The sequence below is a fragment of the Coffea eugenioides genome, chromosome 3 (assembly GCF_003713205.1).
Source record: "Coffea eugenioides isolate CCC68of chromosome 3, Ceug_1.0, whole genome shotgun sequence".
Classification (NCBI taxonomy): domain Eukaryota; kingdom Viridiplantae; phylum Streptophyta; class Magnoliopsida; order Gentianales; family Rubiaceae; genus Coffea; species Coffea eugenioides.
The window spans coordinates 5,433,532-5,452,002 of record NC_040037.1 but is presented as its reverse complement, the minus strand read 5'-3'; the positions used below and the strand labels follow the sequence as shown (position 1 = coordinate 5,452,002).

General features: G+C 35.8%; 3 protein-coding genes across 4 annotated transcripts; 2 read left to right on the top strand and 1 right to left on the bottom strand.

Annotated features, from left to right (window-relative positions):
• The first annotated feature begins 2,407 nt into the window (after positions 1-2,407).
• LOC113764650 (putative protein phosphatase 2C-like protein 44) lies at positions 2,408-4,501 on the top strand. Its single transcript, XM_027308620.1, has 5 exons — positions 2,408-2,440; positions 2,831-3,133; positions 3,482-3,774; positions 4,116-4,215; positions 4,364-4,501. Exons 1-5 carry the CDS (start codon positions 2,408-2,410, stop codon positions 4,499-4,501), a joined length of 867 nt encoding a protein of 288 aa, XP_027164421.1.
• Positions 4,502-5,586: 1,085 nt separating this feature from the next.
• On the top strand, positions 5,587-7,029 carry LOC113765827 (adhesive plaque matrix protein 2-like). The gene is made up of 5 exons (XM_027310074.1): positions 5,587-5,683; positions 5,788-5,949; positions 6,464-6,589; positions 6,713-6,799; positions 6,962-7,029. The coding sequence occupies exons 1-5, from the start codon at positions 5,587-5,589 to the stop codon at positions 7,027-7,029; spliced, it is 540 nt and encodes a 179-aa protein (XP_027165875.1).
• A 1,497-nt stretch (positions 7,030-8,526) lies between these two features.
• LOC113764728 (COP1-interacting protein 7) lies at positions 8,527-17,674 on the bottom strand. Of its 2 annotated transcripts, XM_027308703.1 has the most exons (15): positions 17,636-17,666; positions 17,402-17,504; positions 17,161-17,293; positions 15,999-16,178; positions 14,883-15,003; positions 14,769-14,808; positions 14,478-14,530; positions 14,346-14,401; positions 13,773-13,925; positions 13,368-13,585; positions 11,463-13,081; positions 10,106-11,047; positions 9,266-9,656; positions 8,939-9,004; positions 8,527-8,847 (listed from the first exon to the last, which is right to left on the bottom strand). In XM_027308703.1, exons 3-15 carry the CDS (start codon positions 17,217-17,219, stop codon positions 8,780-8,782), a joined length of 3,966 nt encoding a protein of 1,321 aa, XP_027164504.1. In that variant the 5' UTR covers positions 17,220-17,293; positions 17,402-17,504; positions 17,636-17,666; the 3' UTR covers positions 8,527-8,779. The 2 variants fall into 2 exon arrangements, with proteins under 2 accessions (XP_027164504.1, XP_027164503.1); XM_027308702.1 differs by having other exon boundaries at positions 17,402-17,674.
• Between the last annotated feature and the right edge of the window lie 797 nt (positions 17,675-18,471).

Here is an 18,471-nt window from a genome sequence, read left to right as displayed (position 1 = left end):
TAAGCAGGAGGTCCTTTAGCTGTCATTCTTTAAAGTTCAATACATTAGGTCATATGCAATGTATTCTTCAACTGTCAAGAAACACCCAAAGAAGCTAATTATTCAATGAACAAAAATTTTTTTTTTGCTAATTACGTAATTGGCAATTTAATGTAAAGTGTATGAATAATCTTTTAGCTGTAGGTATAGAGGGGAATTAACTGCAAGCGAAAGCACCCCATGCTGGTACAAGTTATTAAAATACAAGGCCTTGGTATTTTTTTTAGTATAACATTCTTTTTTGGGTGGTGAAAAAATACACCTTGGTATTGTATAAGTGAAATGAGGCCACCTTTGACTCCTATAGAATCTTAAGGTTAATTCTTTTTTTCATTTATTCTCAACTTTCTAGAAGTCTTATTGAGAGCTTATTTTTCTAAAAAGGAGAATTTTCTCTCCAAAATTTATACAGGCTAACAGAATGAAGCCATGACATTTTCAGGCTTGTAAAACCAAGTCATGACCTTTGAGTCACTTTCTCATAGACTATCTTCATATGTACTATTGAAAACAAAAAATTTGGTCTATGCGAACTTTTTCATAATCTTCATGCTCACTATTTGTGTCAATACAAATTGGTTTGATTGGTAAGAACGGATCACTTCCTCACAAAAGATTGTGTGCGCCCTATAATCCTGAAGCATGCCCTAATCCGTGGTGATGATTGGAAACGAATCTATCCAGACTTTTTTTTTACCAAAAAAAAAAAAAAAATTGCTCAGTATTCATTAGTGGCACACTCGCTTGTATCATAGTGATAATTGAGTCGAGTCGAGCTCGAATGGTGCACTACTCGAGTTCGAGTTCGTCGAGATCTTGAGTTAAACTCGAGTTCGAATTCGATTTTATTTTGCATTATTCAAGCTCATGCTTATGGAGCCCAATCGAGCCTAATCAAGATTAAAAAATATAATTTTATATTTTATATAATTTTAAACAAGAGACAAAATAGACATTTCATACTATAAATAAAAAAAATTTTAAAAAAACATATATATGTGAAACTCAATTGAGCTCAACAAGCTTTCGACCTTTACATATTAAACTTGAATTCGACTCATCAAGTAGCTTGAGTTGCTCGAACTCCAGTTCGAATTCGATTAATACGAATTTGAGTTCGAGTTTTGACCGAGCAATCTTGCGAGCTATTCGATTAAACTCGACTCGTTTGCACCCTTATTCTGGGGTATTTGGAAGTACACATCTGAAGATGTATTTTTTTCCAAACCATTTTTTTTTCTTGTTTTTGGCTAACCGTTTTGTTTCTTGTTTAAGAATCTACTCATCCCCTGAAAAGGATGAAAATTAATCTGGACCTCTATAGTACTGGGCTTGGTAAAGAACTCGAGTCATTAATAGGAGTCATCAAAGGCCTATCTCCTTCTTGCTGACGGTTTTTACTAATTATTACTAGTATTAAGTACAAAACTTGCACAGCATGCATGATTAATGCAAATTTCTACTCATATTAACTTACCAAGATTGTTAGCTGTGCATTTATATCAGAAACTCCAATTCAACAGCATTAGATGTGTATCTATTAATTCCAATTTGGGAGGGGCTAAATCTGCACCCCTCTATGTAAGTGTTTCAAAAAGTTTAACAAAATAAAGGTGGTAAATCATATATAATAGGAAAGAGAACGAAATTAAAGCAACTTTAGAGAAAGATAAATTTTGAAACGAAATAAACAAGAAAAAAAATTTGTATATAAAACTTACATAAAGATCAGTGTGTGAATTTTTTGCCTTTAGAAAACATATTATTACAAAAAAAATTATTTAATAAATGCTAAGGGCATCAATGTCTAACAAATGCATAGGGTGTGGATTTAGTCCTTCCCTTCAAAGTTTTCTCAGAAAAAAATATTTGATAAAAATAGAAGAATTTTTTTAACTGGTGCCTATTTTTAATAACTTAGTATGCCTAAATTAAATTAAATTTACCATATGAATACATATATCCACATTTATTGTTCCCTTTGTATTTAGACACTTTTCCAAATTGATTTCATCTTTACAAAAAATCATCCACCACCCCATGGCACCCCTCCAGCACTAAAATGGCAACTAACCATTGAGTCCAGTAGTGCATTAAATTTGTCTACTGATATCAAAGCTCATAAAATGCTTACATTAAAAGTTCCTCCTTAAATTTTTATCTCTAAAACCATAATGAAGCTAATCAGCACTGGCTGTAGCTGGCAGTCCTATACAATAGTAATACTACTTCATTTCCCAGGGACCCGCGTTTCTTTACCAGCCTTTTGAAATTTTTACTGTTTTGTCTCCTTATTATCATCATCTTATTCATTCAAAATTGGAGTTCTTCAGAACTTTCCGTTACCATTTACACTCACAACAGAAACATGGGGCTGTTAGATCTTCATCTCAAGCTCAAGGTAACCATCCCTCTTATTTATACTCCCAGAACTGTGTGAACAAAATTCTGAGTTCTTGATTTCTCCAAATTCTTGATCAATGGATTCTTTGGAAAGTAACAACTCCTCTTTTGATGGTGTAACATCCATCAAAAAAAAAAAAATTTTTTTTCCAAACCATAACTGGTAACGTCCACCAATTAGAATAGCTCAATTGAAGTAAAAACCAATTCCTTTTAGTGATCATCTTCCATCATTTACTCATACATTTGTATACAGATTGATTCATTACCCAATGGTTCTTGGTTTGTGTTATGCTAGTACAGGAAATGGCTGCTTCAATGTGTATTGCATACATGGAAAATTATTATTGTTACTTTGTGTGGCATATTAATTCCTGAATTTGGACAGACATTTAGGCTGAGGAGACTTCTAATGGGAGGTGAGGGAGATGACAAAGGAAAGACAGCAAGCGGAGGAAAAAGGCCCTCATGGATGATGCCTGCAGTATCACATGGATATCATGTAGCGGAAGATCGGTCATTTGTTGCAGCACTGAGTAGAGGGTTGGAGTTGGAACCGGACAAAGTTGTTGTACAAAGAGAAGAGATTCAAGAGAATGAATTGTGGTTCTTTGGAGTTTTTGATGCACGAATCGGTGATGGAGTCAGCAAGTACATTCAGGCACATTTGTTTGACAAGAAGGTGAAGGAGGTAAACTATGGTAGTAATTATTTTTCGAAATTTTTGTTGATTTTTTGCATGTGTAGTTTTTTGCGAGGAAATGAGGGAAATGAAGTTGTATTTTACCTCTTCCCTTAAGAGGATGAACAAAAAAAAAAAAACAAAGGAAAAAAAAGGGGATTGTGAATTCATAATCCATCCAGTCTAAGTTCAATAATCACAAGTTTATCATCCAACAAGTAAGACCCTTAATTGTGAAAAGAATGGGTTTTGATTGAAGTACAAATTGATTGAAAAAAAAGAACATTTTATCGGTTAGTTGTCAGTTTGTTATTTTACTTTGAATCAAATTTTACATTAGAAATCTATTTGCTGCAGTCCCACATGAGGAAGAAGACGGAGGACGCCATAAAAAGGGCTCATTTGAATGTTAGAGCAAAGATCAGAGAAGCAGAGAAGGTAGAGGATGCATGGAAAGTGAGTTCAGCAACGGCAATTGTAATCAATGGGGAAAAGCTTGTCATAGCTAACATGGGGGAGTATAAAGCAGTTTTGTGTAGAGATGGCAAGGCTTATCAAATCAACAGAGAAAAACAAGGAGGGATTAGAAGACGTTGGTCGCGAAAATTTATCCCAGGCATGAATCTTCAGTTGAGAAATTTACTTTCTTTGCTGGACAAGTAGTGTTGTCAATTTTGCACCTAGACAGCAGCTGATCTAGGCTACCATCACAATGCTGCTCCAGTTTTAACTGTCAAAGAAAGCGATCATCATATATAACTACGATTGTTCGAGAAATGAGGAATTGCAAATTACAAATGTGGCATGCTTTCAATAAGATTTTAGTTTGATGTCCTGTCTTTACCAACACACTTAATCCAGCTTATATTGTGTTTTACCAAATCATATGCTCTGGGATCAAATTAGGCATAGGCTGACATATTCCAATCACTTCAGGTGCTATTCACAGGGTTAAAGCGCGATTAATAGGCCGAGTTTCTGGCAATGCAAGAGCAAATAAATCTTATAAATGCTCAGAACTCGTGGTGGTATCTGAAAGAGTAGAGTCTGATACGGAATTTCTAATCTTGGCGAGCATCGGCATATGGGAGGTAATTAGAAAGCTAATTCCCTTCATTGAGATAACTTTTTGATAGAACTTGTTTCTTAGCTAATTGATTTCTTTTGTTTTTCTCCCCATGCTAGACCTGTTTTCAGTGAATTATTGATGACATCATTCTTTCTACCATCCGTGAACAGGTGATGAAGCATCAGGAGGCTGTTAACCTTATCAGGCATATAGAAGATCCACAGGAAGCTGCTGATTGCTTAGCAAAAGAGGCTGTAACAAGAATGAGCAGAAGCAACATTTCTTGCTTGATCATTCGTTTCGATTGACATTGCTGCTCTTCTATAACAGAAACACCATTTCCATCATGACAAACTGCAGAGAATCCGAAATTGGAGAACTGATTTGCGACGTCCGAGTAGTCATAATACTTTTGTTTCTTGTACTCGTTGAGGCAAACTGTAAAGATGATTGAAGTGCCAAACAACTTTTTTCAGCAGACAGACATTCTCAACAGCTCCTGATGGATTAATTAAATAGGCCAAGATTCAAACTTTCAAATCTTTTCCTTAGTTCCTTGCTTTTGGTTTGATTCTGAAGAAAAATTTTAGACCAACTACAAAGATGACTGCATTTTTGTTGTCCTGGTACAGCTGCAGCTGCCCATCTTAAGTATGTAACTGAGATACAAACATTAAACTTTCCTTGATAAGATAATTCAATAGGTTGCATCAGTGGGATTAGAGGCAAGGACCTCATGTTAATTAATGTAAAATGAAAGACTGAAATCAACGTTTTTAAAGCCATTTTGAAGGTTAATAATTTATTGTAATCCATGATAGTACGAGAAAACGTATAACCCTTAATCACATGAAAGCTTTACCAACGGATGACAAGATTGGCAAAACATTCCCAGAGCTAAAAAAAAAGAAAAAAAGATTGCAGTACTACTTTTCGATTGAAAAATTGCTCTATTCTCCCATAATTTACTGTAATTGATGATAAAGATTAATCGAAAAAATAAGCATATAAGAAACAATTAAACTGATTTAACTAGTTCATTATCTTGATTCCGAATTCAAATTGATTAGAGGTTTGAACAAAATTAACCTATCTACAAGGCGAGTTTAATGTTAAGAGTATCTTATACTGTTAAGAGTAAAATCAGCCACGTCCAACTCCCATTGGAGACTAGGAGTTACAAACTTAAACTTCCAAAAAAAAAAAACCCAAACGGTATAAAAAATTTAAAAACTATAAACACTTCCACCAACAAATCTACCAAGTCCAAATAACAATTCAAGATTCTGATATGGATAAATGTAGTCACTAAAATTTGAGCTATAAATAATTAGGCATATTTTTCTTCTTTCATCTCATCACAAATCTGGTTGTTAGAAAACCATTTTGAAACATGGCTTCTTTTCATACGCATGCAATCTTCATTAGTGCAATCGTTCTTATTCTACAGCCTTGGTGTGCTGCAAGCAACATATTTTCACCAATCTTTGGTATGTTAGAGATGAACCCTTTATCATATTTGTCATATATTTTGAATGATATCAAACATCTTCATCTCTGCTGGTTGGTGTTTCTTGATTTTATACTTGTACAGATGCTCTATGCGATAAGATGGAATGTGGAAAGGGTACTTGCAAACGTTCACAAAACAGCACTCTTGGTTTTGTATGTGAATGTGATGATGGTTGGAAGCAAGCAAGTCTACCTCTATTTCATGTTGATGATCTCAAGTTTCTGCCTTGTGTGGTTCCCAACTGTGAGTTTCCGTCCAATCTTTTTTTTTTTTTTGGTTCAAAAAAAAGCAAATTTAAGGCTTTTTAAGCTTGCTTATTTATTCACAAGATATATGGTAAAGGGCTTCATAAACTAATATAATTAAGCTTGAGGGATTGGCTGAATAGATTTGTTAAATTCAGTGGCATGCAAAAAATAAAAATGCAAACGAAAATAAATGGTGACTAGAAAATGCAGCTTAACTGGTAAAATGCTTACTATACTTGATTTTTTTTGCTTTTTTAACTCATTCTGATATGGATTTTTTCTTTTTTTTTTTCACTAGGTACCCTGAACTCGACCTGTTTAGAATCACAATTTCCTCTTCCTCCACAAACAGAGAAGCCCTCTACATCAGCCTTCGACCGTAATTGCAATTTCAACTTTCCCTCTTTTTTTATTTTTTTAGCAACACTTTCTACTGCCTTACTAAATTAGTGATTGGATTATTATTCACAAGTTAAATTACCTTTTTGTTTTGGGGGGCTTTCTTTTAGCGTGCCATTGGATTGATTGTGGAGGCGGGACATGCAATAGGACCTCTTTCTTCAAGTATAGCTGTGAATGTGAAGAGGGTTACTACAATCTACACAACCACACTGGACTTCCCTGCTATAATGACTGTAAGAATATACTCCAAAGTCCAAAATGCTCTCAATAATACATATCTATACTCAAGACAGTGGATGTTCTGACTCTTTTTTGGGAGAAACTTTTGGGTTGTCAACTATTGTAATTTTGTTTAGGTGCACTAGGAAATAACTGTTCGAAGCTTGGAAATGAGTTACCAGATTCCTCTCAGCAGAGTTCAGCTGCCACATGTAGAGACAAAGGTGAGACTATTCGTGGTTAAAAGATTATTTGGAGTATTTACACCATAGGAGAAGAAATTCAAATATAAAATTTGTTTATTTTGACCATGCTTGTGTTTTTTTTTTTTTTAACCCTTTGAAATATCATTTGATTCCTGCAACGTTTCTATTTGCCCCTCACAGGAGATGCTAAGTGGTTGATTATCAGTACGCTATTTTCTGTTCCTGGAATAGTTGGGGTAGTCATATGATTATGACAACAATCGACTAGCTAAGATTTTATGTACTATATAGCCTTCTAGAGGATGGGATGATTTTTGTTTAGTCTTTTGTTGTTGTCATTTCCATGTACTTCAGTTTCAATTAGCATCTTTAGGAAGCTGCATAAACTTCAGTTTCTTTTAGTCTTTTGTTGTTGAATATGTTTTCTACTCTTTAAAAAGAATTATTGCTTAAGGTGCAGCATGCAAAGTACAGAGTTCTCAAAAATAAAGATCTCAATTCATCTAGAGGTTTGGGTTCCCATGTATATTGGTATCAAAGGAAATGACATGCATCTCGCATCTAGTGTCTTGCAACAAAAAAACAAAAAAAATCCTCGATCTCACTTCCTATCATACCTTTCATTATATTATAATTTGTCCTTCACAAACATTCTATTTTAACTCCTTTTTTGGTTTCCACAAGTTCTAATAACTAATAGCAGGGCATTCTTGACCTTGAGTTTTAATAACTAATAGCATGATAAAAATACAAAATATAGTAAGTTAAAACAACACTATATAATTAAAAAAACAAAAATTCATTAAAAATTCTATTTGTTTCTCACATTTTGCCTTTTTCAGTCGTTTTATTTTATTTTTTACCCTATTATTAGTTATTGAAATTAAAAAAATGAAGGATTAAAATAAGATATTTGTGAAGGATCAATGACAATATAATTAAAAGGAGGACAAGTCATCCTTTGTGATTCAGGAATTAAGCAGGTAATACCATATCTAACATATCATTTTTCCCCTTTCAATTTACACCCAATAGCAGTCCTCCATTATCATAACTAGCTATTGAGGCACACTCAATACGTGTGCAACTTGTCAAAAAATATTTTTAATTGAAAGAATCACAAAAATAGTACAAGTGAATATAACTATTTTATATAATATGTCATAAAAAGTGTATCATACAAAAACATGTATAATTGGAAGTAAAAAAGCCGCTAGCAAGGGAGAACGTGAGAATTGAAGGGATGTAATTTTGATTGACTAGGATTTGTGTGCCAGTTGATAATAGAGATAACAATTAATGGATAATAGAAATAAGAATTAATGAATAATAGAAATAAAAGTAAATTTAAAAACAAACAAAGTTCACACACCAAGTTAACACCTACACAGGCTTATTTTCGTCGAGATATCACTCCAATTTGCAGTACTACCACCATCATCACCGTTAAGCCCACATCGGAAAGTTCTCTCATGAAATAAACCATGTACTGGAAATTACAACAAAAAGGACTCGGGATCTTTTTTATAGATACTTCTCACGTAATATCTTAAATGCTATGCTTTATGAATCCTCAACCACAGTGAACAAAATTCCATCGGCTAATAGACTGGCTGCTCAATTAAGAGCCTTTGTAATCAGTCATTTCATTATATGCATAATAATAAGACGCAGACGTCAAAAATTAGTTCCACTTGATATTACGCGGAAAATGTATCCACTTTGTCATCTAAAAATCCACGAGGTTAAGAATTTAGGCACAGCGCAATAAATAGAGAGTTGTGCATTTCGAGTTCCTGTTTAACACAATGAAGTGCAAATGAATCTCAAACAATTCACTTACGAAAAAGATGAGAGTAAAGTTGCAATGCAATCAACCATCTGGATGTTCAGGTTAAGGCCTGAGAATTTACAAGGATCCATTTATACAACAAAACTTCTTAAAGGAAAGAGCCGATGACACAACAAAACTGAAAGCAACGATGTTGAGACTCCTCTTCATGTTGTCAACTTCTTTTCACCTGTCTTGCTACGAAATGACGACAACAAAGAGAAATGGCGAGAAGCTGCAGCGAACAAAGATTGTCAAATACACATTCCACGATCTCCAAAGATGTAAACAGCAAAAGGATTTTTGTAAGTTGTAAATGGACTTACATTTCTGGGAAGCATTGCCCGATGTAGGAGTTTCGTCTTCCGAAATTAGATTCTTTAACGTATGAACTGCAATAAACACGTATGTTAAATGTGGTCAGTTAGCAGATTAATTTAAGTCAGACTGACTTAACCATGATTATGTGATTTTCCACAACAGAAGGAGATGCACATTCTAATACTTCTGGACTCATCTGCTAAAGACTGATGCAAGGACCAGATGTTCCTTAGAATATTGTAGTTGTCATTGTTAAATGGACATCCTAGTCAAGAGTCTCAAAATTTTCTAGACACAAATCGACTGTATAAAAGGTAGGAACTATGCAATACCTTCACCAGACCCTGTGCATGAAGCATTATTATGTGGCTTAAAACCATTGCTAGTCGCATTATCTAATTCGAGGCTTTGATCGCCTGCAGCTGTACTATGGCTCTTCTTTCCAAACTTCAAAAGCTTTCTAAGCCCTTTTGGTGACTCTTTTACTTGAACTTTTGCTAAAGCTTCTGGAATGGTCTCAATTTGTAGTGATTTTTCATTAACCATATAAGCTTTAGCAGCTGTAGTTGTTCCTGAGCTTGTCGGGACTGCTTTACCATAATCACAATTTCGAGTACAAGGGTCTTCCAAAGAGGAGAGTCGAGCAAAAGGGGCATGGTAAGGTTTTTCAGCAGCACTAACTTCCAAACTTTTGGATGATTCCTCCACACGACTGGTGTTCACCTGATTATCGCACAATAAAAGAAACAAAAATTCATACAGCCCACATATTATATGGCAGGTGTAAAAGCGTCTAGAGAAAATCGGTAACTCTAAATGCAACAAATAATAACTGAAATCATTAGTAAACAGTTTCAACCTTCTGTAGTTTACTTTCTAGAACTATATTATCAAATCGTAACTGTAAAGAACCCATAATAGACATCGAAAACTTCCTGACTCTATCAAAGCCATGTTATATTGGGATAATAAATAAAAATTTTCCGCAAAAAATGCATCAGTTATGTACGTGTTGCATACTTTTGCAATACAGTTTTTTGATCATTGCTTTTTTTTTTCTTTTTTTCCCCTTTCCCATACCAGATTATATTAACTGCTTAAGATCCTCAACCACTTCAACTGTGCATCGTAAAAAAAAATATATAAACAGAGTTCTGACTTTCAAATACTACCTCATTAGAATTGGATTGCCTTTGCAATGGACCAGGTATGAGAGCTTCATCAACCATGTTGCTGGGGGATGGTGGTGCACATATTGCAGCATAATTGGATACTCTGTCAGATTGATCCAGCATGCCAGGACTTTCAAACTGAGAAATCTCAATTTTTGCTCCAGAAGCATTTAGAACAGGAAGAGAAGGCTTGTCATTTTCAAGAACAACATTTTTCTCGACAATTGGGTAATCATCTGCTTCCGTATGCTGAGATAATGTGACATTGCTCACAAAAAACTCAGAACTTCCAGAAGTTGCTGAAGGCTTGGCCTCATCTATGTTCCTTGTTTCCTTAGGAAGTAGCAACTTCTTGTTGACAACATTGGACGGCCCCTTGGTTGTTTTCAGCTTAAGTTCAGGAAGAGTTGCAGCCTTTCTTTTGTCAAGGTTCATAATAGCAGACATTTTTGTGCTGTCAGGCTCATCAGATAATTTCAGCTTTGATACTCTCTCAGCACTTTGTACCTTTGTTGAAGTTAAAGAATGGTTGCCAACAGTTTTTGGCTCCGATAATCTTCTAATCCGGGCCATGGAAGTCTTTGATTCAGGAGTAACCCCACTGCTATCTTTCTTTGGGTCAGACAATGATGAGGCTGATCTTGTCAATCTATTTCCAGGAAAGAGACCGCCTTCACTTAGTTTACTGGATTTGGAGGCTTTACGAGACTCATTGGATACAAGAGACGTTCTGACTTTTGATCTCTGCAAAGGTGACGATGACCCAGGCTCTGAATCACTGAACTTGGATCCTCTATGAGAGATAGGAGAAAGTTTGGTTGGCAGTTTTCTTGTTTGCAGTGATGGTGCTGTTGAACCAGCAGAGGTAGAGCCGCATCTTGCAGCAATCCTTTTCTGCCTATCCAACTTTAGAGCTTCAAGCCGCTTTAAGTCTGCCTCCTCCTGTCAAGATACATATGTTAAACTCTAATAAAACAAAAGTCTGCAAAGCTATTAAATGTATTGTAGAAAAAAAAATGAAGGAGAGTAGCATAAGCTTTCAGGTACAGGCAAACAGAAAAAGTCACTGATACATGAACTTAACCAGCCACTTGGAGAGTACATGGTCTTCATATTAGAAACTGTGTTTCAAACACAGAGCAAGAATTTTATCTGCCACATTGCCATTTTCATAAGACAATTGTAAAATTAATCTTTAGATACATCGTTACTCTCCAGTTGTTTTGTTAACTTCCTTAAAATACTGCAAGTGCAAACTTGAATAGATGGCTCAACAAGATCAGTAACAACTATTTACACCTATCTCGACCTTGAATTTGATACTTAACAGTATCCTGTCAATCAGAATCAATTGTACCTTCTCTTTCTTCATTTTCTGGATATCAGCCTTGAAGGCACGTATCCTCTCAGCACGTGCCCGTGCATCCTCTAAAGGACTTGTCTTTGATGGTTTTCCTTTTCTTATAGGTCCTCCAGTCCTTTCCTTATCTAAAGTTCCTGAAGTACCTTTAGAGCTCCGGGTTTTCTCTGATTTTTTAGTAGTTGCCTTGACGTTATTCAAAGCTGCCTTTGCACCTTTATTCAGTGTAGCAGTACCTTCCTTGGAGACCTGCATTTCATAGTCCAAAGCAGGATCATATCCAACAGACCTTTTCTCTGTGCCACGTTCTGGTATCAGGCTCATGTCATCTGGCTCATAGCTGACCGTTTTCCTAATACCACTAGAAAGGTTCTCAGAATTTTGATAAGAAGATGGAAGCTCAGAATCCATATCAATAGCAGTTCTACCCTCTGGTACAGCTTGATTTAATGCCATTGACCTGAATGGTACTATGAAAGACTCATCTCTGATACCACAGGATGACTCTCCATGCAACTTACTGTTCACATGTTCAAATTCATTAACTGCTAATGGATCTGAAGAATTGTGTCGTTCTGAAAGCTTTTCTCTTCTGCCAACCATAAAATCATCATTTGAAGTCCTAGAGATGAACCTTCTTCCTTTTGTCTCTGCATATTGCATATCCATTGGATCATCGAGTCCCCTTGCATCGTTATATCCTCCTCTGGAAAGCACACCTTCATCATTTGATCCTCTGCCAATGCGAGTTCTATATCCATTACCTTCATGGACTGAAGTCATTCTCCTATCTAGTATTTCATTTGAATCTCTCCCAACAAGACCCGAAGGATCATCAATAACAGTATTTTGTCGTCTTCGCGCCTTGCCAGCATTTTCCTTTGCAAACATGCCTTCATTGGAAGTATGATTTTCTTCATCAGCACCTTTCAACAGAAAATTTTGAAATGCTGCCCAGTGCCCACCATCAGTATCCTTTTCAAATATACTCTCTTCTTTATTGTCAATTGGTTCAGCTTTTGACTTGGAATGATCCCCTTTTCTTTTTGATGACCTTGAAGTTTTGGTACAATATGCACCAATATTGTCAGCCTGATAATCTTCATCATCTATACCACTTTCAGAATCAGCTTCTGATTCTGAACCATCGCCAGTAGAGTTCTTTGCTTCAGAGGTTATGTAATTAATGTTTCGGATGACAACAACACCTGACTGCTTTTTACCAGATCGTCCATCTTTCTTCCGTGATTGAAGATGCTGTGAACCTTCCTTATCCAAGTCTCCACTCTCCTGCAACCTTGATTTGGTGTCCATGTCTGAAATTTCGGATTCATAATTGTCATCTCTATCATCCATAGACTGCCTTTTCTGTCTATTCTTAGGACTAGCACTGAATCGAGTATCCTCCATAGGTGGATAAGGTGGCTGGTAAAAAGGAACACCACCCGGAAAAGCCTGATAATAGGGCATCCCCTGCACAGGATATGGCGGAAACATTGGCATGGAACCATTTGCAGAATGCATAGGCCAAGGTGGATACATTGGATGCGGAAATTGGCCTTGAAAATAATCTTGTTGACTGAATGAAGGCTGGTGATTCATTGGAGGTTTTTCACCTAGGGACCAAATAAACGTGAATGTCATTTAATTGTGAACGAAAAATAGAACTACTTTGAATTCGGCAACAACTTCGAGGCGAAAGCAGTAAATAACATCCCAATCGAGTTAAAAAAGTGTGCAAACTAATGAAATACAAAGAAAAAAAAAAGAGATTTTTTTGCTGCTAGATAATTCACAGACAATTGCCATTTCGTTTAACAGTTAAAATACCAAACAGAATCACAGCAACAGGTAAAAGAGCGAGATGAGACGTCTAGATAGGGACCAAGATTGAACATTTACCCGAATTGATATCTACACCCGATTTCTCATTATTTTCGGAAGCTGACTCATTATTGAAGTCATTCTGTTTGTTACCCATACTGGAAAGCACAATACCAGAGGCATTCATGGCAGAAAAGTCCGATCGGCCAGACAATGCTTCTGTTGCTTCAATTTCTACCCACTGCCCAGTCTCATGCTTTTTCTTCCACAGATTAATGAATTTTGAGGACGCATCCCTGGCACAGAATTAGCATAATACCAGAATAATCAACTCTAAAGACCAGATGCTGCTGGAATATAATAATTGGGAACATAGCCCTTTGACAGTCAATGTCCTATTAATGACATGCCATAACTAAAAAACCAGAAGAATGATAATGCAGAAGGCGAGGGAACAGAAAGAATGAGACAAAAATTGCTTACTTTAATCGTGAAGCACCAAAGCATTCAGCAAATGATGCAAGTGGTGCCATGTCATCAACATCAAAACCAGCAGCCACCGCACGAGCAAAAGCCATACCCTGTTCTTTGCGCAGCACTTGTTTGCGTGTCTCTAGGACTTTCAGAAGCTGGACTCTGTTGAACAAGAAAATTGACTACAGTAAGACTAAAGCACATAATAGATCTTTTCATCCCCGGCACGTTATTCTGAGAGATATGCAAAAATGTGATTAAATATTGAAAACAAAGCTCAACTCTGTGAAGAGATTAACTTAAAAATCAATATATCCATCCAAAGAAATTTATAGCTTTTCTTTTAATGTCAGAAAGCCACGCACTTATTTCAGGACTTTAATTAGCAGTATATGTTCCACAACCTGACAAAATTTCTCTTTACTTCCAAATAATCACATACCAGAATAATGCAGCATAGGTACTGGATTAAGTTCAATCTAACCTGATCGAGAAGTCCCACGACTAATATTTTGCACAACATGTAAACATTATTTGATTTATACTTATGCAATTCAGTCATGTAATTTTCAGTAGACATACTTTGAATTTCCATCCTGCGTGTATTCACCGCTTGTTTGAGCTTGAGTTGCCTCAGGCTGCCAGAAACACAATGGTTATGATTTAGAGATACAACATATGGTGGATTTGGTGTAAGTGGCAAATGACAAGTACCTTGTATAAGACAATTGCTTTCTCATCATTTAGGTCTGGACTGCTTTTGGAACCTGTCAAAATTTTAGACATGCAAATCAATGCCTTGTCCTATCAACTATTAGTCAATGGTACAAGACCAAAATCACTATACAAAAGGACAAGAAAGAAACCAAAAATATGAATTCAGAACCGCTGATGCAAACTGCTTACAAAACCAAATGATCCAAGATGCAAAGAAAAGGCGAAACGGGAAATGGACTATCAATTACATACAAACACATGGAATATGTTATTGTCCTCAGGCAATACCTTCATTAGCTTTTAAAGGCTTCACTTCATGGTCTTCAACCTACAAAACACACAACAACATGAATAAACTAATTGATGGCCAGAAGACAGGACATTCTAATTGAAGATGCTTACCATTTTCTGCCCTGCATCATTGCTTCCTTGGAGGGTGATTGCTTCCTCAATCTGTAAGATCTCAGACTCTACAGTATGCACCCTTTCCAAGATCTCAGGAGTGCTCACAAAACGAACAAACCTATTTTAAAGCAACAAATATCATTTCCACTATGTGATTGATATTAGTACTGTTGCAGTAGTAAGAGAGACGTTAACAGAGATGCTGTTTTCCTTGCTTGTCTCAGTACATTAACAACCATCTATGCTAGTATTGTCAATTTTCAACTAAGCAGGGATGATTTCTCTTTGGATTAAATCAGAATGAGAATTTGAATAACTGAAAACTGAAGATTGAGGTTAGATCCACGAGTATATACAGCTTCATCAGCATTAAAATTATCTACACGAGCAAGTAGCTAATACAGAATGCAGATACCACCATACCAAGAGGAATGGCTTTATCTTGTTAGGTAACATGAAATCACTTCTGGGAAAAAAAAAAAAAGGTTCTTACAACTCAAACATAAAGACATCTTAGCTCTGCAGTACTAAAACAAAAAATGGAAATCTTGGATCCTTCCAAGCAACAAGGCCCAAGAATGACACAACTTCGTGCCCTGTGAAGAGATAATAATACCATTCAATTTTACTTAATGATCCTATTCATATGCAAGGATCGCGACATAAGCTAGCATCAAAGATAATGGCCTAACAGGTTTGGTAATTTGTTGGGTTACAATAAAACTGAAAAGCTTGCAGTAAATTTATTTGCCGCATCAAACTTCTTTTTCCACACCGAATATTTTGCAGAAGCAGAGAAAGCATCAGTCAAAAACAGTTTCTTTAGTAACTGAAAGCACCAGCCTGAATAAAGTTCACCCCAATCGGATAAAAGACCTATACAATCGTTTTATCCCTACCCAAATTCTAATCTCATAAGTAACATTTGTATCATCAATTGCAAGTTAGTTGTATCATGACACAATATTCGTTCACAGCCAAAAGGCAGCAGGACAGGAAGAGTAGTTCAAGCGAAAAGACAAAAAGTACAAGTCATGTTAGTAGACATCACTGTTATGCCAGCAATTTGTAAAATAGAAAACTCCCGAGATATTATCAGATACTGATATAAACCTTTCCACTGTTCCTTTGGTAAACCATGATGCATCAGTTTGCGGCTCTGGTTCAAGCACAATAGAATAACCACCCTTCTCAATCTGATCTCGTGCAGTCTTCAAGTGGGCAAGAAACGGATTTAATAAACCTGAAGCAATTTTCTCCTTCTTTCCATTCGCAATAATAAACAAATCACACCTGATAAAAGCAGTTAATTGCATCAGAAACTGTCAAAAGTCACAATTTAACTACCTCATGTCTTTACTGCAACAAGTTATCAGTATTGAAAAGTACATGACAGCAAAATACAAATAAAAGTAGGCACAATAGAAATTATAGGAGCAATAACATAGCATTGACTAATGAATAGGAGCTTTGCTGCAGCCTGAAGAATGCAGCAGAACAAGAAACTACAAACCAGCTTACACTGTTTGCTTTTGTTCTTCGTTCTCTTTACTAATTAAAAATCGTTAAGATTCCTGCTCTCTAGTTGTAAAAGAACAAAAGGTAAATGAAATAATGTCCCCAAAGTGAATGAGTCACAAATTTAGCTAGACAGTAATATTGACTCTCATTGACCAACCAGAAAAAGTCAGGTGCAACCTCTCCTGAGAGGTAGCTTTGTCTCATCTCAATATGGAGGCCGCAGGGAATTAATAAAGCTGTTACATTTTCGTTTCACCAATAGTTTACAAACCAAATTAAGAACTTTTCTCAATCAAAATCACCAGAAATACTTAATATCATTCTTTTTTTTTTATTTTACAAGCATTTTCATTCACATGAATCAAAAGATGAAGAAAAGACTTAAAAGTTCAAGGAATTATGCATTGTTTCATAATGCAATAATATCGGTAAAAAACCGAATTAATCGGACCAAATTTTAAAAGCTTTACACAAAGGAGGGGTCAAAAAAACACACTATTGAGGCATATACTATATATTGGGCAAAAAATAACTCAAATTTGAGGAATCCTTAGCCTGTACGTATTCATTTAGTTCTGGAAAATCATTGCAAATACATGCCGAAATTTTCCAAACAATAACAGACCAAAAAAGTTAATAACTCATCAGCAAAAATTCTTTATTCCACGTCATCCAATCAAATACCCATCAAAAGGAAATAAGCTCATGCAAATAAAAATTTCGAAACTTCTGACCAAAAAGCAAAAACCTTCACCTAGTTCGAGTAGGAGTGAGGTGAAATACAGCCGAGTCAAGCCTAGTAGTCGACTTCATCTCTTCGCCGTTCTTCACTTCAATCCGAACCGATCAGCTGAGCTGAATTCGAGCAGAGATCTCCGAGAATGAGCCTGAAAATCTTCAATTTGTTAATTCACAAATAATTCCATCATCGCAATTGCCTCCATTCATCATTCTTCATCACTCTTCAAACCATAAAAGAATAGTTGAATAAATACCTTTAAAAAGCTTGGCTTCCAATCAATGCTGCTCATTCATCCACATTCATTCTCTCCGTGTAGAGAGAGAAAGTGACTGTATCACCTCGGAGTGGGTGTGCATCTGCATACAAGGAGAGAAAGAGCGAGTGAGTGTGTATCCCTCTCTCTATCTCTCAGCTGAATATGTGAGCATATATGTAGGTAGAGAGAGAAAGAGATAGTGTGTGAGTGCGTGAGAGAGAAAGTGGTCACTTTTACTCAGGAAGCCGACCGGAGAGGATGGCGAAAGGTGGAAGGAAAAAAAAATCTCAGGAGTAGGAATTAGACGTTGAAAACCCGCCAGAGGTAAAAAGGGAAAAAAGGTAGGGGTAATTTTGGTAATTCGAGAAGCGAAGGGACGAAAGAGTGACAGGATGAGAAGGAGAAGGGACAAATGGGTGGGGAATAATTCAAGTAAAATGACGTTAATAACCTTAGGGCTGCTGGGTTAAAGAGGAAGAGATCAGGGAGTGGGGTATGGCATTGCAGCCAGTTGTACGCTGGCTGTGTGCATTATTAGTCAATTATTTATAATTTATTGTGACAACTGGAGTTGACTAAAGTAACTAAAATAATTTAATTATTTTTTGTTTTTACTTCAAATTTTATGAAGTTTTCAATAAAAATTCCTGGCAAGAAAATGTTCGATTTGAAGTAATTTTGAGATTTTTACGTAATATGAGTTAGTTAATGGGCATGCATGCAAGCATGCCCAATGACTTCATTTATGTCTGATAAAGTATTTTAGTTTATTGTCATATTTTTATTTGTTATTGTGTAATGACGAAACATTTGACTATCGATAGATTATGTTTAATATTATCCAACAAAAAATTTAAAAAGAAAGGCATTAGGAAAGGCCGTGTTACAAAATAAAATCTATACAAGTTTTTTTTTTAATTATTAGTCTTGCACAATCAAATTAGTCGAGACACCTTGAATTATGAAAAAAAAATTTATAATATTAATGGCTAATATGCAGCTCGGGGCAAATATTTTTTGATTGCATATACAAAGGACGTTCACTTCTTATAATATTTGTAGTAATA